Source organism: Aspergillus vadensis, assembly GCF_003184925.1.
Source record: "Aspergillus vadensis CBS 113365 unplaced genomic scaffold BO88scaffold_15, whole genome shotgun sequence".
Classification (NCBI taxonomy): Eukaryota; Fungi; Ascomycota; class Eurotiomycetes; order Eurotiales; family Aspergillaceae; genus Aspergillus; species Aspergillus vadensis.
This window is the reverse complement of record NW_020292053.1, coordinates 684,128-702,789: the sequence shown is the minus strand read 5'-3', so window position 1 is coordinate 702,789 and position 18,662 is coordinate 684,128. Positions and strand designations below refer to the sequence as shown.

The window sequence follows — 18,662 nt, the reverse complement described above, 5'->3', positions numbered from 1 at the left end:
AGAAGAAGAAGAAGAAGAAGAAGAAGAAGAAGAAGAAGAAGAAGAAGAAGAAGAAGAAGAAGAAGAAGAAGAAGAAGAAGAAGAAGAAGAAGAAGCAATGACCCTGCCGGAAAAAGGGCCAAACCCGCAGGTCAATGTTGAGGATGTCAAGAACGAATGCGGGGAAAAGAGCTTCAATTGGCACAATGTACACAAACCTCTAGCCATTGACTACCAGCATGCGTATCCGAAAGAGTGGCCAACAGAGATTCAGCGACCCTTTGGATTGGCTCTTGACTGGGCACGTAAGCATGCCGAACGCAAGCATACCAAACTTTCTGTGGAGCAGAAAAGAGACCTCATCTCTAGCCTTGATGGCTACTGCATTCAGAATGACTTCGATACTATTGTATCTAGACTTCCCCGAGAATCGCAAAATGATTGTCTAACACACTTAGTTCATCTTTTGCTTGTCAAAGAATGCATTTCCAGGTTCTTCACGAATCCCTTCTGGTACCTTGTTCCGAACCCTAGGCCTGTGAATGATGGGGATGATAAAGGGAATTTGGCAGCAAACGCATCCGAATTTGGAGCACAGATATTGGAGCTTTTTGAGAGAATGCGTGAATGTAAGAATTCAGGTTCCCCATTTGACATCCTTTGCTCTGCCACGATAGCTGACCTTCCCGGTAGCTGAACCAGCGGCTGCCCAGCTTTGGCGCTTATAGACTACTCGTTTCTCCCACCCAGATCACAAGCTCGGATATGACATGATCGCTCATCGAGACTCCGTGGCTGACAAAATATGCGAGGAAGTCTTGGGCCAAGAGCTAGTGAAATTGCTCCTCAGAAGTACGGTCAAATGTGATCTGGATAGAGCCTTCCTTGACATGCAGAAGGTCTTCAGGTCAGCCGCTGAACTTTCGGTGAAAATTTCATGCAACCTTGAGCGTCTGGAGTTTAAGACTCTCAATAATTTGGGCCATGCCTTTCATCATCCTTCGGCGGAGATAGAATTGGCCGAGGATTATGGAGGGGCTGAGAAGGAACATTGTTTTGATGACCGCCAAATTCTCTTCTTGGAGTTTCCCGCCATGTATTGTTGCGGAGATCTTAAGGATCCCTTTTATAAGGGTATCCTTCATAAAGCGGTTGTCTATGTTGAGGATGTAGATTAGCGTTTGCTCAGCCACTGGGACATGCTGCCTTTTAAACCAGTCCTGTGGCAGTGGTCTGTTGAGTCTTTTTATTTTTTATTTCTCTTATGTTTTTACTTTTAATTTTTTTCATCCCCGTTTTAATCTTATCTCACTTGTTTACCCAATGGAGGCAGGATGTGAAGATGACTCCAACAGCTCTTGATTCGCGGCTTGGAGTTGAAACTGTCAACATTCATCACGAGGTCTTCAGTATTTCCTTCGGTTATTTCCGGCTAATTTACTTCTAAGTGTTGTATTCATCTGTGGATGATTGCTTTACCAGAATGCCAGATCAGAATTTTGAGCTCAAGGACTAGCATTAGCAGTTCCGGGAGGGGGCGGGCCTTATAAGGCGGGGGGTAGCTTGACACTCGGAAGGGAACTTCATCGCTACGTTCAATGGTGGTCTAGTATGTAACTTTTCAAACAAACTTGAACAAGAATCTCCTATTCGTACAATTTTCGTATCGTAAATCGTTGCACATGTAATACTCCCGGTTCTTAGATCGTATGCTACCTACCTTCTCCCAGTAAACAATTCCTTGTCTTTGTCTCGAGCACTACGAGGAAGTTATCAAGTCAGACCAAACGCAGCCATTTCACCATTGATAGCTCCTTTCATCGAGTCTTACCATCCACATCGCGTATATACACGACTTATATCAGCTGCATCAACCATTCCAGGTTCAGCTGGATCATAAGTCGGGCACATATTGTGGGTGTACATTTCAGCAAAGGGCATTATGCATCGGTCTGTCTCCAAGCACTGAGCGTGGGCCTCAGGACGAAGGCAGTAGTCGGCAGGCTTACCCGTGTCCAGATCATTATATCCAACAGAAGTAGCGTACAATCTATCCAGTTAGCTCATACGCTAACTGGGGAATGCCTGCATTCAGCCCCACGGGGATTGCCCTTTCAGGACAAGTGCTGACAGCTGGTCGTTTGTTCCTGACAGGGTATATAGGTCAGTCGCATGTAGTTTACTGCTCTCAGACCCAGCAAACTCCTTTTCTCCCCTTCTCCACAAGCCACACTTAATAATGTCGAGCGAAAAGTTCAACGTCACGGAGCATGCCGTTCCCGGCTGCCATATCCGAGAATATCCCGGGAGTACTGTTCACCAGGAAGACATACTGAAACTCCATGTCAAGCGGTATACTCCCAAGAATCAGGCTGAACCCGTTCCTGCCGATGCCATCACTATCATCGCTGCTCACGGAGCTGCACTTCCCAAGGTAACACGGTCTTACTGGCACCTATTTGTCAGGTGCACACAGGTCTAATTACACGAATTGGAAAATTCAGGAATTGTATGAGCCACTCTGGGATGAGCTGCTAAACCAAGCCACCAGTTTCCATATTCGCAGCATCTGGGTGGCCGACTGCGCCAGTATGAACACCAGTGGGGTCTTGAATGAGGATAAACTCAGCATGGACTGTATGTAACCCACCCCTCCAAAGCAGCCATCTTGTCTCCCAAATGATGCCAATTCTAAGACAAATCATCTCTTCTCCACACGCAGGCTCCTGGATGGATCATGCGCGGGACCTGTTCCTGATGATCAACCACTTCCGCGAGCAGATGCCCCGTCCACTCGTAGGAATCGGCCACAGCATGGGCGGCAACATCATGTACGTCCCAGAATAGACTCTTCGCCCCCAGATATACCACCAGCAGCGAGCACTGACCATCCCTTTCAGCACGAACCTGGCCTTTCTCCACCCGCGCTTATTCACAACCATCCTCCTCGTGGACCCTGTCATTCAGCTGAGCCCACCAGCTATGGGGTTCGGCACCGACCCTCCGGGGGCAGCGAACTACACTCTCCGACGCTCAGACGTATGGCCCAGCCGCGAGGCAGCCGTGCAAGCCAACCGCAAGTTTATGCACGGATGGGATCCTCGATGTGTGGAACTGATGGCGGAGCACGGCTTCCGGGATTTACCGACGCGGCTGTATCCGGACGTGGAGGCGGTGAAGGCGAAGTTTGGCACATCCACCACCAACAACACCACTCCTGTCACTCTGACCACCACCAAGCATCATGACCTCCTCGGCCAAATTCGACAGAATTTCAGCGCCCGCAACCCGACCACTGGGGTGATTGAGATCCCTCGCGACTCCCATGCCGATTTGGATCCCGTGGCTGCCTTCATCCCCCTCTACCGTCCCGAACCTCGCAGTACCTTCTTTCGCCTCCCCTCTCTCCGCCCCTCCTGCCTCTGGGTTGTCGGCGGATCGACCTATCTGAACCTCGATGAGATGCGCCTTGCGATTCAGCGGTGTGGAACTGGGGTCGGTGGGAGTGGGGGTTTGCCTGAGGGGAGAGTCAAAGAGGTTACATTACCTGGCTTGGGCCATCTGATGCCGTTTCAGGAGGTCAAGGCCGTGGTGGAACCGTGTGCCGCTTGGTTGCGGGAGGAAATGGAGCGATTCCGTCGCGTGGAGCGGGAGTGGGAGGAGGCGCAGAAGGGGAAGAGCCATCTGGTGGTTGAGGATAATTGGTATAAAGTTTTGAAGCCGGTAAATGCTCGTCGTGGTAAGGGCGGGCCTAGTGCGAAGCTGTCATGAGAAATGGTGCGGTAGGGCATAGTCCAAGTTGTAGTGTGCACATCAGTGCATTATGCTGTTTATCAAAAGGATATACTGGCAGCTGGGTAGGGGTTGAACTTGTCGATGTTCTACCACCCTATTTGGTGGGCGCAATACTAGTCCTATTCTAAGTGTCATCCAACACCACGATCACCTAAGTGTGTAGTTTGGTATATTGAGAATTTGCTCATTTGCAGATGGTTTTACATCTTCCCTGATCGATACTCGGGAACAAAAAGAAGAAATAATACGCAGACAAGGGAGGAAGGAATCTGTTAGCCAGCTGTATACATGTTTCACTCGTGGTAAAAGACATCTCCTTCCCGCAACGCTTGCTTCTCATCGATACTAAACTCAACGGCAAGAGAGGTAGTCAATGCTTGCTATAAGCCATGTCAGAATTACCGGGCGAAATCAGAAAAGTGTAAAACAAGAATGAACCTACAGCAATTGTATGACCGAGAGCCTCCCTATTCTTCGGCTCCCAACCATCCATGAATCGTTCGTCCACAAGCCACGCCCGTAATGCTTCGATATCCCCACCGAAGATTGAATACATGAGGGCGCTGGTTCCAGATCCTGCAAGACTCAATTAGCATAGCCGTATGTACAATAGAGAACAGAGTTATTACCGATCATCTTGTGGATGAAACTCCCCGATAGTGTGTACTGGCCATTACTCCGCTTGCACTCCACACGGCGAAGACCAGAGTAGTAGGAAAAGTCGGTCAGTGATAGGTGTTTCCCATCTGACGCGTGGTCGAGTAATCTATTAATTAGGTCGGTGTGCGGGATGCTTTGGTCCGGGCAGAATGCGATATCGGGACGGGTAAATGAGGCGTCATGTTGGACAACCTGAAATCCAATATATTAGTTCCTGCGTGAGAAAAAGATCGCCCAAAAGAGATGGTTAAAGGTGAGAAAAACAAGAAAGGCAAAGCGAAATTCTCATGTATACGTACGTTCAAGACGTTGAGATCGTGGAGATCAATCCAGCCTCGGCCTTGATCCAGCTGCTTAGCTGCAGAGGTAAGTTGACTTGCTAGAGTTGGCGCAAGGTTGTATGCATATTGGATCGCATGCGATAATTGTGCGTAGGTAATACGTTTTCCATTGTTTGGCAGGATCCCTTGCAGAGTTACTCAGTAAAGACTGATTATATCAGTAGAGCGGGCTGACATACCGTGATTAGCTAAAGCGTTAAGTCTATGATCAGGTTAGGGTCAGCGAGTATCTGTAAGGTACGGGTGAATAATAATTACCCTGGACAGGGCGAACGAGAATCTTCTCCTCGTTTAGGGGCCGTGTACTCTGGCCAAACCCCTCCATGGCCTGGGTATCCACGGGGTATGACATTCCCGACTGGACGATTTCGAAGAAACGGGTTCGTGACCTATTTAAGTATTAATAAACGCAAAGCTCTTATGATGAGAATGGGCATCAATAACGCACAGTCGATATCAGGTCACGAATGGTCAGTTGAATAATATAGACACCAAAAGATATAAGATCGTAGACTGCTTTGAGGAACCGGGCCACGATGTTCGCGGCTATCTTAAAGTAATTTAACATCGTGAATGAGGGCTATGTTTAATCAGAAACAAAGACATAGTAAGATCGCGTCGGAGGGGTTAAACGGTTTATCTAACCCAGGTAGGGCCTCCAGGTCATACGTAGTCGCTTACAGTAATTAATTTGGGTTGATTTGTTTTCATGTTACACAGCAGCCCCTGACGAATCGCCACAAGCATCACCTGCATCAGCGATCGGTAAGGGTAGCATGAGTAGGGATCTCGCAGTGCTAGCTCAGCCTTAGGTTACCCTACCGGTTTTCCGATTTAGTTGGAGTTGCCTAAATACCAATACACTTTGCCCGAGCTTCTTCTGGAGACTTTACAGCTTATGCGACAGGGTCATTCAGTATTTATTGTGCCGTTCAGAATCTAGTTTGTCCAGTAACTTATGAAGGTTAGCGATCGGATATGACGGATGCTCAGGTGAAGAATATTCCCCATCGATGACCTGGGCAGGTGATGCATGATCTTAGCGGGATATTACTATAGTGATCGCGGCCACGATCGATGCTAACGGGGACGCATGCTGCAAATCCCGGGCTAGGCCTCTCTGTCTTTCTTCAGCGGCTAGTCTATCTATGCTTTGTAATACGAAAAGCGCGTCCTTATTCCTAATCGACTCGCAATAATTGGCGCAGTTACATGCCCACGACTCACTACAATATATTGATGACAAAGGCTATTTCGAAATTGAAAACTAGTTATTATGTGTGCATTCCTTATTTAATAAGCAAGGACAGGCGCATATGTTCGGCCCCATTTATTAAAGTCGCTCGATTATTTTCCTTACGCTCTCTGTTTTGGCTATGTTGTGGAATCAGCCACTCGGCAATTGTGCTTGTGATATTACAGCTGTGAAAGAACATATCATATGCCGACCACCACTGAAACCAGGTATTCGACTGATCAGATATGACATCAGTCTCCAATACAAGCAGTGAGGATCAACGGACTCGTGGACTCATCGATTATACGCAACCACTGAGATGACCTTGCCCTGCAGAAAGCACTGCCACAGGGTTGGGTCAGCACTTGCAGGATCCATAATGAGGCAGGGTGCGTGGCAGGCTCTGACTGGATAATGAAGAAAAAGAAATATCGAGTCAGGAGGGGCCGAAAATGGATGCTAATTTTGGTACTAATAAAGTAGTTAACCGCAGGGATTTGCTTACATCATACATACGATTCATTAGAATGATATGACAAATGTGTTCGGGTTTTACTATGACTACAATGGTCCGATACTAGTGTATAGATTGTGGTTTCAAATTACGCGGAGGGAGCTGGCTAGAAATACGTGCGACTATAAGCTCGTGCGGTTTTTTCAGTTACGAAGTATTGCGGTGAACAGGAAAGAAGTCCGGCGCTTTGCTATATTGTAGGCCTCAAATCCGAATGTTGCATCACTCAGTGAACGATGCACCATAGATCCACCGTACCATCATATCCAACGCCACATCGGGTCTGTCTTGGGGAAGCTGTATTCAATAAAATTCCATCATTAGCAACTCGCTTACCTGCATCCCACAAGGCGAAGAGAGTACTCACAAAATGACCTGCTCCATCAACTGTAACCAGCGCAAACCTCGACTCCTTATCCGTACTCTCACCAACCTTCACCCTCACCTCCTTCGTCGTTCCAGCCACTCCACTCTTTCCGGACACCACATCCACCGAACTCCACGACTGCAGTGGCTTGGAGGTAAATTCGACCTGACCCCTCCACGGCAGAGAATGGGCCCAGCGCAAATTCCCCGCCGTATTACACGCCAGATCCAGGTTTCCCTGATACGCGAGGAAATGCACCTGATTCGCAAGCAGGTAAGCAATTTGCTCCGACGCAGGCGTCATCTCGTCCGAAGTGCGATCGAATGCGCGCGGCACATTGTCGGATGTGACCTTGTATTCTTTGATTTCCTTAGGTGGCGATAAAGCAGCCCAAACTGCGGGCGTGTTCAGATATTGCTCGATACGAGCCGCTTCGATGTAGCAGATGCCGTCAATGGCGCAGGGTGCGGTTACTGTTGCGTATCAGTAAAGTACCATAGCTTCGCTGATAGGATATGACTGGGATGGGTGAATGCTCACTGTCAAATCGATTCCTACCACCCTTCCCAGACTCGTCATCATACCATCCGATTATGCCCTCGTAGCATACTTCCGACGCAGCATGGCAAATGGCTGGATCGGGGTTCCGGATGCATACATCGAAGACCTCCATGCATCGCGGCATGTTGGCAGCCATGATGTCGCATCTGGTCTTGTTGAAGATCGGCTCGGGTACGCCAGGGTTAGTGGTGCAGAGTGTTTCCCAGTAGCCGTAGGTAGTGTCGCGCGGCGAATAGTAGCCGTTGCCTACAAGACATGAGTGCAGAAGGACCTGGGGCTCATTGGGATAGAGCTTATTCTGTTGAACGATTTGGCTGCCGAGGTAAGGGACATAGTGACCCTATAAATATTAGTCTTAGTTAAAATAACCTGGAGAAGACACATACGGCATACGACTCCCCCGAAAGATGAAACGGAAGGGACTGCAAATGCGGGAACACCTCAGAAACAAACAACTGCAAGAAGCGATGCATGTCAATTGCAGCTTGATGCGAATCGCCTGGCAGTTCTTCGCCTTCATCAACGTACGAAAACCCCACATCGACTGGCTGATCGACAAACAGCAGCGACGAGTTCCGGGACCATCCCCAAGGGTTGTAGTAAGTGCCATTGCCATACTCATTGATCAGACATGGTCCGACTTCTTCGAAAAGACCGATCATGCTGGAACCGCCCGGACCTCCGGTCATCCACAGAGTCAGGGGATCATTGGCAGGGTCATTCTGACTCTCGAAGTACCAGAAGAAGAGATGCTTATGGCCAATGTCGAGCCAGCCGGTGTATTGGGCGGAATGGGCAGCGCAAAGCGATTCATTCTGCTGTCGGATGCGGATTGAGTGGTGCGGGGAATATGGGCTGTGGAATGTGCGGAAGTCTGACGGTTCTTCTGGCTGGAGAACGGCCTGGGTTGATGCATACGCCAGGCCGAATAGGGATGCACTGCTGAGGAAACGCATTTGGGCGTGGGGTGTGGAGTATCGTTTCGAAGGGAGGAAAAGAAAACGCAGAGAGGGAGATTATGGGGACCAGGTTTTAGCAACAGCTAGGCAACAATTGCGCTACAATGGCGATAGCACGCGTGTTTTGCCAAAAGGCGGTTCTAGCCGACCTGGAGAGACATGTCAATTGCTAGTGCTGACTGGAGTTGATAAGGATGATCCTGGACCCGCATCGGCCCGATGCATTCGTTTTCTGTTGGAGCAGCAGGAAAAGCGTTATCAATCCAGCTGTTATGGGGATACATGGAAATGCCGTGGTTTTATCTATATTCTCAACAATATATACAATATCTAGATTTCATCTATAACCTGACAAAAATCATCAAACATCAAATCGTGTCTGGCATAAGCTTTGTAGCCGTCCTCGAGGATATCCCTCTAAAGATAAGCACTAAGCATCAGAACAAGACCGGTCCACCAGTCAACGTCCCACCCGTTAGAGGAGCACTAATGATACCAGCCTCCAATAAATCCTGAGCCAATCGAACAAGTAACCCATCACATCCCTTAGCAGCCAGAACATCAATGGCGACAGGAAATTTTTCCTCATGTTGCGTGATGGTGCTGTAGGCTTCAATTTCTCCGACGGGAATGACAAAGTCCGGCACACTAGCCATATTAGAGATGAGAAATTTGCTGTAGCCCGAGGGCGCACCAGGGAGCGAACGATAGACATTACGCGCTGTCTGGGAGCCATCGGTGCCCACATAGACAATAAGCGACGAGGAGCACTGCTCGGGGTCGGAGATTGGAGTGAGGTATTTCTCAGCGATCCAGTCCATGAAGAGCGTTTTGTTGTGGATGGCTTCATCCAGTGCGGAGTCAGGATACGCCATGGACCAGTTCCACCGGGAGAGAGGGACGGGGTCGACGAAGGGAACTCGGCCGTCGTGCTTCGCTGTTTGTGTATCAGTCAATGTTGTGAGTGAGAGGGTTGGGCCATACGTACCAGCATAGTCGGCATAGAAAGGATCCCTAACCAGAGGGATCTGTTGCTTGGTGATGAGCATTGGGTAGGTCAGGTTAAGCAACGTCTCAAGCGAGACATTGGCGGGTGCGCCGGACGGCGGCTGTAACGTCCAATCGGCAGGTAGGTCCAGCGGGGTGGCCGTCGTATTCAAGAATGCGGCCAGGCGCTTTTGGAATCCGGCCAGCAATGCATCTGCCGCAGAGTCATTGGTCGTCGGGAAATCGATAGTGTATAGCTTGCTGGGATAGCGGACTGATTTGCCATGAAACGAGGTGTAATTTGTGCTGTAGAGAGCTTGGTTGGCTCGGTCCCACAGGTAAGGGTCCCTTGTCAGCACTCCTGCAGTGTCGAGTACCGGAGACATGGACATGACATGGTCGAGTTCGACCAGACCGTGAGATGGACGAGAACCGTAGACTCCCTGGACCTCGGCAGGATTGCGGATGGAACCACCAGTGTCACTACCCAGAGCCAGGTCCAACCATTCATAGGAGCCGATGGAAGCACCCGCGCCCGACGAGGAGGAAGAAGGGTCCTGGTAACCATCTCCACGTGGGTTGAAGGGCGAGTGAAGGTCCACCCAATCGTCCGTGGCGGTCTCCCCGTTAGCAAATTGAGAGGGCTTCTGTAGTCCGACAATAATGGCGCCCGCGTCAATCAGACGCGAAACAGCGGTGCCAGTGACGTTGTTCTCTCCGTACAGATTGTACCAAGCTCGATTGCCGTTGCTCTGCCGCATGCCAGCGAGGCTGTAAATGTCCTTGACGCCAACACGGGCCCCGGCCAGCGGTTTCTCATGGCTGGGGGTATAGTAGATGCGAGAGGGCACACCCACTGTGGATGAGACCAGACCGGCCACTTGGGCCGACAAAGGCTGGAATGTGCCGTCTGGCTTCTGGAGCAGTGGCTGTGTAAAGGCTCCTGCAAAGTCACTATACAGACGATAGACTGGATAAAGCTTCCCAGTTGCCTGTTCGAGGAAGTACGGGCCTGATGGGACAGCCCTAGACTCCAAAGGCGCGAGAACACTGGAGCGGGAAGTATTGAAGTTTGCAGTGACATTGTCGGGTTTGTAGCCACGGACTAAGACTGCACCCAGGAAGGCGGGTGTAAACACATCATCCACATCCGTCCATGTTGAGAAAAGAGAGGGCAACGATGATACCTCAACTGCCTCCTCTTGAACAACAGTCACGGGGTAGAAGCCATTGACACTGGGGACGTCCTTCAGGAAGGCTGCCGACACCGTCACATTCCCCGCTGAGTAAGGAGAGACAAAGTAATCGATCTGATCGAGCGTGACGGACAAGCCAGTTGACACTAATTGAGCGGATACTGCACCAAGCAGCCCAAGGGCCGTCACGCCGAGTTGTAGAGAGCGTAACATGATCAGAAGACAAGTCTGCTCAAAAGGATGCGACGAAGAGAGACCGAGGGCTGCCCAGCGGGTGCATAATATATACCATCCAAGCCAAGACTGTTAGAGCTACTAATCGGTGTCATCGGAAACAGTCGGCAACCTCCGATTATGGGCTTGACCTGTGATTGCTGTTCTTTCCAGTAATTCGATGTTGCGTCGACTCGAATCAATTGCATCTCCAAATCTTATCGTTATCAGCTCATCGGGTGGTAAGCCGAACTTGCCGAGCGATATCGGGCATTCCTTGCTGCCAAGGTGGAGTAGTTGGGGTCGTTTGGACCTTCCAGAAACCAGCTCCTGCAGAAAACTGGTCTACCTAGGTGGAAGCCTATCTCAAAGTGCTAAAGTTCAAGCGATGCTACTGTGGCTATCAAATAAGGGAGGCGCTACTGCCACACCGGCCAGGCTGCCTCCACACCAGCCTTCACTCAGGCTACACCCTGCCACCTACCCTAGAAGGTAAAGCACGCTCTTGGTGAGGTAAAACCCTTATTCTAGTGCAGGTAGGATCCTTCTCGCCTGCCACTTTAAGATATCTGCGCCTGAGGCAGCAGTTTGATACCTCTATCTCAAGATCATGGGAAGGTTTCTGCCTGTACTAAAAGCAAGCCTTACTCTTTATGGAACACGCTTTGCCTGCTGAGGTAGGCGGAGGATGTGGCATGAGCGAAAGCAGGTGTGGAGGCAGCCTGGCCGGTGTGGCAGTAGCGCCTCCCTTCAATACGCGGCCATAGATACCGTGCGTCCGAGTCATACTGAACAACCATGACGAGGCCATCTAATGGAACGAACTTTCAGGAAAACATCATGTTACTTGGAGTTGAGATGGTTCTTAAGATACATCGTGGGTCCGAATACATATCGTTTGGATTACCCCCGAGCGCTATCGCAACTCCGGGGTGGCCTTATGGTTTCTAGGAACCCGAAAGATACACACAGACTACAGCTGCTACCTACTGTCGCCATTTCCAGAGGAGATATCCATCGGGCCCAATCATTGCCTCCAAGCGCACCCAGACTATTGCAGCCGTGGCAGCAAACAGAAGGGCACTGACCAGCACTGACATGTTCTCGTACGCCTTCGGGGTGAGGGCATTGGCCGCACTTCTGACCAGGACACCACCAACCGGGGTACCGACCATGGTAGCCATGCCACGAACCATGTACAAAACACCGTTGACGGAGGCAAAGTTCTGTACACCGAAAAGCTCGACAAGACTAGTTGGGAAAAGAGACACATACGCACTGGCGAAGGTGCCATACAGAATAGTGAACGTGATAAATAGACCCTGCGACTGCGTCGTCTGACCGGTCAAAGTGGATGGTAACCAGAAGGCAACGGTAGCGATGGCACTGAGGCAAGTGGTGAGCAGAAGAGCATTTAATCGACCCAGTCGATCGGCCACATGGCCAATGACAATCTTGCCCACTGCGTTACAAGCATTGCTAAGAGCAATGAAGTTGGAGCTGGCTGTGGTACTGTATCCAAGGGACTGGGCGTACGAGGCATAGAAGAAGACCGGGGTGTAATATGCAGCCGCCTGGAAGACGGCGCCCAAGGCCTGGGCCATAAAACGACGCGTCCGGGCAACGCGCCAGTCCACCAGTGGCACGTTCAGAATACCATCCACACGACTGGTTCTCGAGGCATTCTCAATTGCGATACGACGCTGGCTGGCTGGCTCCCAGGCCATTGCACCGCTAGCGACCGCGACCAGCGCGAACGACAGACCACCCGTCGAACGCAGGGTGTTGCGAAATCCGAGGGCGTTAACACACGCAGTCAATGCGGGCGCCCATACCAGACCACCCACACCAGTGCCTGATAAGATGATGCCCATAGCTAGGCCTCTGTGATGGGTAAACCACGTGGGGGCAATGGTAACTGGTATCATGTAGCACAAGCAGGTACCAATGCCGTTCAGCAGCCCTTGTGTCAGCTCGAAATGCCACAATTTCGTGCCGAAGCTAGCCAGGATGAGAGAAAGCCCGAAGACAAAACCGCCCGCAAAGGAGACCATGCGAGGTGAGAACCGCTTCGCCCAAGCGACCGCGAAAGGGCCTCCAATGGTCATCAGGGACACCGAGATGGTACCAATCAGATCAATCTCTGCCGGCGATGCACCCGTAAAAGGTGTTCCGGGCTTTCGTGCCAGGCTCTCATACAGGGCTTGATAAACACCCCACGCGAAATTGAGACCACAGCAGGTGAAGATAATGACAAAAGAGGCGGCCACGATGATGGTGGATTTCCTGACAATGATAGTAAATATTTAGATCTCGCGCATACTTCAGGGGGGTATTGATAGCTTACCAAGTCGAATTCCGTGCTGCATGGTCCTCAGCTGGACTTGAAACTATGGACATGGCTGTCAAGCGAGGCATGGCGCTGGCTAGGTTGATCACATCTTCGGACTCAGCGCTGCGGGCGGTTATTGAGGCGGGCATTGGAGATGGAAATGTAGGGAACTTGTGAGTTCCTGAAGAGACACACTCTAATTTGGAGTCAAAATTTCAGTGTATCGACTCGATGGTCTATTTCATCTCTACAGACTGTTTATGAGTCATCTGAACCAAGCTGCAGAATGAAGATCTGACGTCTTTCGCATGGCTGCTGCGTGGATTAGATTGGTTGATGAGAACCTCGGATCCAGCCGACGGGTCACTTCGGCGGGTCAGTCCGGGGATGATTGCTGGGCATTAACTTCGACGAGGTAAATCACGCTGTAAACACGCTGTAAACAGACACAACTATATGTGTCACTATTGCCTGAGGGACATAAAGTTCTTGTTGTAGAATTTGTAAGTTAAGAACTAGTGCGTAACACCGAAGCACCCACCATGTAGCAGTGCCGAATTCACCCTGAATGTAGTGTGGTTTGTGTGTAGTGAGAAGCAACTGGCTCTATGCCAACCTTACGAGACAATATGCCACCATTATCTCCGATGACAGCAGCAGTGAATGCTCGATTCGGTGACTTATATCGCAAGAATCAGTGTGGACGGTTACTGCTGGGTCACAGTCTTCCCGCAATACCCGCTAACTCCGCGGGTTACTTCCCATTGGTGGAAGAGACCTTGTAGTCCTATGGAGTCTGTTAACAAACAGTCACATCTAATATAGAGCTGAAGAATTTTCTTTGCATTGATTATATATCTCGAAGCTAGACAGCTGGATTGATTGCAATCGCTTCGAAGACCATTCCATGTCACCGAGTCAGTCCTCTCAGTGGCCATCATCACCATGAGTAACCCACAAGATAGTGAAACCAGCAGCCAAGCCTCCCAAGCATTGAAGGTGAAGCTCACCACAAACTGGTTGATGCCTTTCTGTATCAGTTGTAACTGACGGTTGATACGTATCAGGCTGATGTAGAGAAATACCCTGGACAGCTTCTGTTCATGGGACAGGGCAAAGCCTTTCCTCCTCCCCTGCCGCATCGGGAAGACTATGTCGTCGATTTCGATGGCCCAGACGATCCTCAGCACCCCTTGAATTGGCCTCTCTTTACCAAGTACGCCATTCCTCCAGTTTCCGGACACTCGCTTACACCTTCCCTTTTAGAATACTCATATCGGCGATCGCATGCTTTGGCACATTTATCCCATCATTCGCCAGTGGAGTTTTTGCACCTGGCTCTGCTGCTGCAGCCAAGTCTTTCAATGTAGGATCCGAAGTCGGGATACTGGGTACGTCGCTCTTCGTGTTAGGTTTCGCAGCCGGTCCTGTCATCTGGGCACCCGCTTCAGAGCTATTTGGAAGACGATGGCCATTGACACTAGGCATACTCGGGGGTGCTATATTCACCATTGCATCCGCCGTCGCGAAAGACATCCAAACGCTGATAATCTGCCGCTTCTTTGCGGGAATGTTCGGGGCCAGTCCACTCGCGGTGGTTCCTGCTGTGCTGTCGGACATTTGGAACAATTCGCACCGCGGAGCTGCCATTTCGCTATATGCAATCCTCGTTTTCTTGGGTCCGTTGAGTGCCCCTTTCATTGGAGGCTTCATTGCTTCGAGTTCGCTCGGATGGCGTTGGACCCTGTATATTCCAGCTATATTGGGCTTTGCATGGGGTGGTATCTGCATCTTATTTTTGAAGGAGACATACGCATCTTGCCTTCTTGTGTCGAAAGCGGCCACCCTACGGCAGCAAACTGGTAATTGGGGCATTCATGCAAAGCAGGAGGAGGTCGAGGTGGACATACAGCAGCTTATTCAGAAGTATTTTACCCGCCCGCTGCGTATGCTGGTAACTGAGCCTATTGTTTTGGTTATCTCCCTCTATATGTCCTTCATTTACGGCATTGTATACGCCCTACTTGAAGCTTACCCTTATGTTTTCGAGTCCGTCTATGGCATGGGTCCCGGGGTTAATGGTCTTCCATTTGTTGGCCTCATTATTGGACAGATGGCTGCCTGCGCATTCGTTCTCTCACAGCACTCCGCCTACGTGAAAAAGTTAGCTGCCAACAACAACATTCCCATCCCTGAATGGCGCCTGGATTCTGTTGTAGTTGGTGCTCCAGTGTTCACCATCGGCATCTTCTGGTGAGTCAGGACACTTCATCCATTTGACTCGGTACTGAGATTGCCACAGGTTCAGTTGGACTGGCTTTACTGCCAGCATTCACTGGATGGCTCCAACTGCAGCAGGAGTACTGATTGGGTTTGGGATTCTCTCTATTTTCCTCCCATGCTTCAATTATTTAGTTGATTCATTTCTTCCTGTGTAGGTGTGGCCTAGAACATGGTGACAGTCGACGTGATACTGACTCTGTGTAGGGCTGCTTCAACCGTGGCTGCCAACATTATCCTCCGATCTAGCGTTGCGGCAGGGTTCCCACTTTTCTCGAAGCAGATGTTCGCGAACCTTGCGGTGCAGTGGGCGGGAACACTGTTGGGGTGCCTGTCGGCGATCATGATTCCCATTCCGTTCCTATTTCGAGCATATGGACCCAGGTTGAGAGGGGAAGGCAAGCAGATTGGCCTGTGAGTGCTGCAGCCGATCCTGAGGGTTTGCGGGTAAGAGAAACAGGGCAAGGATGACCCCCTTCACCTACATCGCCACTGTGACACTTGACACCGGGCATGACGAGGATCCTAGAGCTGGGTCTACTAGTGTCTTGAAGTCACCGGCCAGTCAGTCGGCGTACGGCCGGAAGAAAGCAGAATACATACTGAGAAGTACGAGATGATCAAGAGCGAAGGGTACGGTGTCGAGAGAAAAGCCAGTTTAGTGGCTGAATTGACGCTGGGCGTGCCGGTAGTGACCTCAAGCATGTGCGCTGAATGTCTACCACCGAGCGATCAGGCCTGAAGCATTACCTGGGTCGAGTGTGGGGATATGGTGGTAAGCACAATCGCTCTAGGGATCAATTAAGATTCTCTAGCGGGTGATGGGGGGAGGGTGGATCTGCTGCAACTTGTGCTTTAGACCCTGACTGTCTGCCTCGTCTTTACACTCTTACAGATCCTTTGCCCTGATTGTTTGCCGTTGCCCATTGTTCCATACATATTTGGCAGTTAATTATGTATATAATGCCTTATTTATGATTAGCGTCCCCAAAAAAAGTTTACTTCTTCTATCAGAACAATGATGTTTGGGTGTCGCTGTTTGCTTCATTGCCGGTCGGGGCAGACGGAAAACCAAGTGCCGCCCGACCGATGGATGGATGGCCCTTGGCTCGCCTTCAACTTCCACCTTCCTACTCATTCCTCGTCTCCTGAACAATACTACAACTTCTTCGAAATGAGCGATTCAAATGCCTCGAAACGTAAACGAGCTCGACTGGCTTGTGAGCCTTGTCGCGAGCGCAAAAGGAAATGTAACGGTGAATCCCCCTGCTCGACGTGCACGAGTTGGGGCTACGAGTGTCACTATCAGGCTCCGCGACGCGTGAGAAGCAAACCCGCCGACCGGGGAACCAGCATCCGCGACCAGAATGAACCCATCCTCGAATCGAGTCCCCGACAGGTGGGCCGCTTCACTGAGACCCTTGAAGTCAATTCGGGAGCGGCTTTTGTGAGAAAGATCGGTCTCAAAGTTGACCCAGCCAACGCGCCCAAATTAAATCTCTTTGGTTGGAATGTGGGCAGACGCAAGTCCCCCGCCGGACTCGCCCCCGTCGCGGCCTTTCCTATTGTCGAGATCCTCTCGTTGATGCAGATGAGAACTCTGGCGAATGTCTATTTCTCCAAGGTGGATCCCTGCTATGGTTTTATCGATTCCAGCGATTTTTTCCGCTGCATGGACAACCGCTGGCAGCCCAACGCGGTGGAAAGTACATATGATGGCGTCCTGGCTGGGGTCGCCGCTCTCGGATGCCTCTTTTCAGGGACCAACATTAACATCACCGAGTCTCACCTGGTCGAATTGGCGCGCTCAATCTCCGAGGCTCATGTCGGCAGTGTCCGTCCCTCGCTGCACCTGGTGACTGTATGGACCCTACGCGTGATTTATCTGCGCATGACTGCCCCTCCATATCCGGCGTGGGTGGCAAGCTCGACCTTGATGCATTTGATCGAAGCTTCCAGACTCAACCACTTAACAGCAGATGACGACCGTGATCTTGATACCCGGCGAAGGCTCATTGGCGTCGCTCAGCATCTGAACCTCTGGATCTCCTACGATCTGGGCCTTTCCCGAGTTCCACTGGGCAGTGACGCGCTGGGTCTTCCAGCATCGCGACCTGGCGATTTCACGACAGAGCTTCTCGGTCTTCTACCTGTAACCGCCAGCCTGGGTCTGGAGACCCAACATCCAGACCAGGAAATTGAAGACCTATTACACCAGACGTTGAACCGCAGTCACACCAAACCACCCTCTCTTCTTTGTCAATGTAATCTGGTTCTCTGTCTGCTCCGACGTCTCCGGTTAACGAACCTCACCGCATCGCCGACCACAATGACCAAAGTCCTTGACCTACTCAAACGCAGTCTATGTGCAGCACGTGAAATGGTCGCCGACTGCTCTCCATGGCACCATGTACCTAACGTGCCGTTCCAAATGATCAGTATCATCCTTGAGATGGACACCAGCCCAGCACTCGAGTTACTGCCTGAAGCCATGCAAACTTTGAGGGTGGTGGCCTCTACCTACGATACAGAAACCATGAGGGAAGCGTATAACACAGCATGTTTACTCATTCTTCTGTATGAGCGGCGTAGACGCGCAGATACAAGGCTGTTAAGCACAATACTCCAAGAATACCAGCAGTCACCAGCCACAGAGTCGTCGCTTCAGCAAATGGCAACTTCTGACGAAGTATCCTGGTTGGAGGGGCTGGTGGCTGATGTGCCGACCTTGCAGGGCCTGGACTTTAGTCAGTTTTTGCAGCCGGACATGCTTCGAATGTCTCCGGATGCTTCAGCTTGGGGGAACAAGTCTGCCTGATTGCCGACCAGGGGGCAGACTGCCTGAGAATATGATACCAGTATAAGTCGGAGATACCACCATAGACAGGTGCTCCTGACACACACCGGATGCCATATTCGAAGTAAGAAATAGCACGATAGCTCAACTCGTCATGTGACTGACTGGATGACAGACATTGTCTCGGAGATAACTGGAGGTGTTAAGGGGATGACCTGAGCACCGATATTTGCGGAGAACTACCATTTCCCCACTATAGTGCAGGCTGAGCGGGATCTGGAAGGCGACCGATGATTTATCAACGACAGGCACTTGCCGACGCTCCCTCCTACCAAGGGTCCGGAGATAAATGTGGATCTAGTGTCAGCCTGCAGCCCCACGGGAACCAGATGACATGTTCACCCAGCTTCAGTATATACAAAAAATGGCAGCCAAGTATAAATT

The 18,662-nt window shown here is 50.7% G+C and overlaps 6 protein-coding genes across 6 annotated transcripts; 3 read left to right on the top strand and 3 right to left on the bottom strand.

The window, feature by feature from the left end:
* Positions 1-97: 97 nt before the first annotated feature.
* BO88DRAFT_416394 (uncharacterized protein) lies at positions 98-1,157 on the top strand (the record flags this gene model as incomplete). Its single annotated transcript, XM_025708249.1, has 2 exons — positions 98-608; positions 730-1,157. The coding sequence occupies 2 exons, from the start codon at positions 98-100 to the stop codon at positions 1,155-1,157; spliced, it is 939 nt and encodes a 312-aa protein (XP_025561822.1).
* A 1,061-nt stretch (positions 1,158-2,218) lies between these two features.
* On the top strand, positions 2,219-4,133 carry BO88DRAFT_368061 (uncharacterized protein; the record flags this gene model as incomplete). The annotated part of the gene is made up of 5 exons (XM_025704098.1): positions 2,219-2,413; positions 2,484-2,620; positions 2,643-2,649; positions 2,676-2,810; positions 2,842-4,133. The coding sequence occupies 5 exons, from the start codon at positions 2,219-2,221 to the stop codon at positions 3,748-3,750; spliced, it is 1,383 nt and encodes a 460-aa protein (XP_025561821.1). The 3' UTR covers positions 3,751-4,133.
* On the bottom strand, positions 3,909-5,727 carry BO88DRAFT_73433 (peroxidase family protein). Its single transcript, XM_025713094.1, has 7 exons — positions 5,224-5,727; positions 5,034-5,164; positions 4,955-4,977; positions 4,734-4,900; positions 4,404-4,626; positions 4,217-4,350; positions 3,909-4,154 (listed from the first exon to the last, which is right to left on the bottom strand). Exons 1-7 carry the CDS (start codon positions 5,341-5,343, stop codon positions 4,068-4,070), a joined length of 885 nt encoding a protein of 294 aa, XP_025561820.1. The 5' UTR covers positions 5,344-5,727; the 3' UTR covers positions 3,909-4,067.
* A 917-nt stretch (positions 5,728-6,644) lies between these two features.
* BO88DRAFT_444731 (carboxypeptidase Y) lies at positions 6,645-10,809 on the bottom strand (the record flags this gene model as incomplete). Its single annotated transcript, XM_025710140.1, has 6 exons — positions 6,645-6,823; positions 6,894-7,366; positions 7,434-7,794; positions 7,841-8,396; positions 8,858-9,350; positions 9,402-10,809. The coding sequence occupies 6 exons, from the start codon at positions 10,807-10,809 to the stop codon at positions 6,749-6,751; spliced, it is 3,366 nt and encodes a 1,121-aa protein (XP_025561819.1). The 3' UTR covers positions 6,645-6,748.
* An 830-nt stretch (positions 10,810-11,639) lies between these two features.
* BO88DRAFT_405914 (MFS general substrate transporter) lies at positions 11,640-13,279 on the bottom strand. The gene has a single exon (XM_025707020.1). It carries the CDS (start codon positions 12,861-12,863, stop codon positions 11,796-11,798), a length of 1,068 nt encoding a protein of 355 aa, XP_025561818.1. The 5' UTR covers positions 12,864-13,279; the 3' UTR covers positions 11,640-11,795.
* Positions 13,280-14,244: 965 nt separating this feature from the next.
* On the top strand, positions 14,245-18,239 carry BO88DRAFT_464955 (MFS transporter/fungal specific transcription factor domain-containing protein; the record flags this gene model as incomplete). The annotated part of the gene is made up of 5 exons (XM_025711371.1): positions 14,245-14,357; positions 14,408-15,394; positions 15,444-15,575; positions 15,629-15,835; positions 16,706-18,239. The coding sequence occupies 5 exons, from the start codon at positions 14,245-14,247 to the stop codon at positions 18,237-18,239; spliced, it is 2,973 nt and encodes a 990-aa protein (XP_025561817.1).
* Between the last annotated feature and the right edge of the window lie 423 nt (positions 18,240-18,662).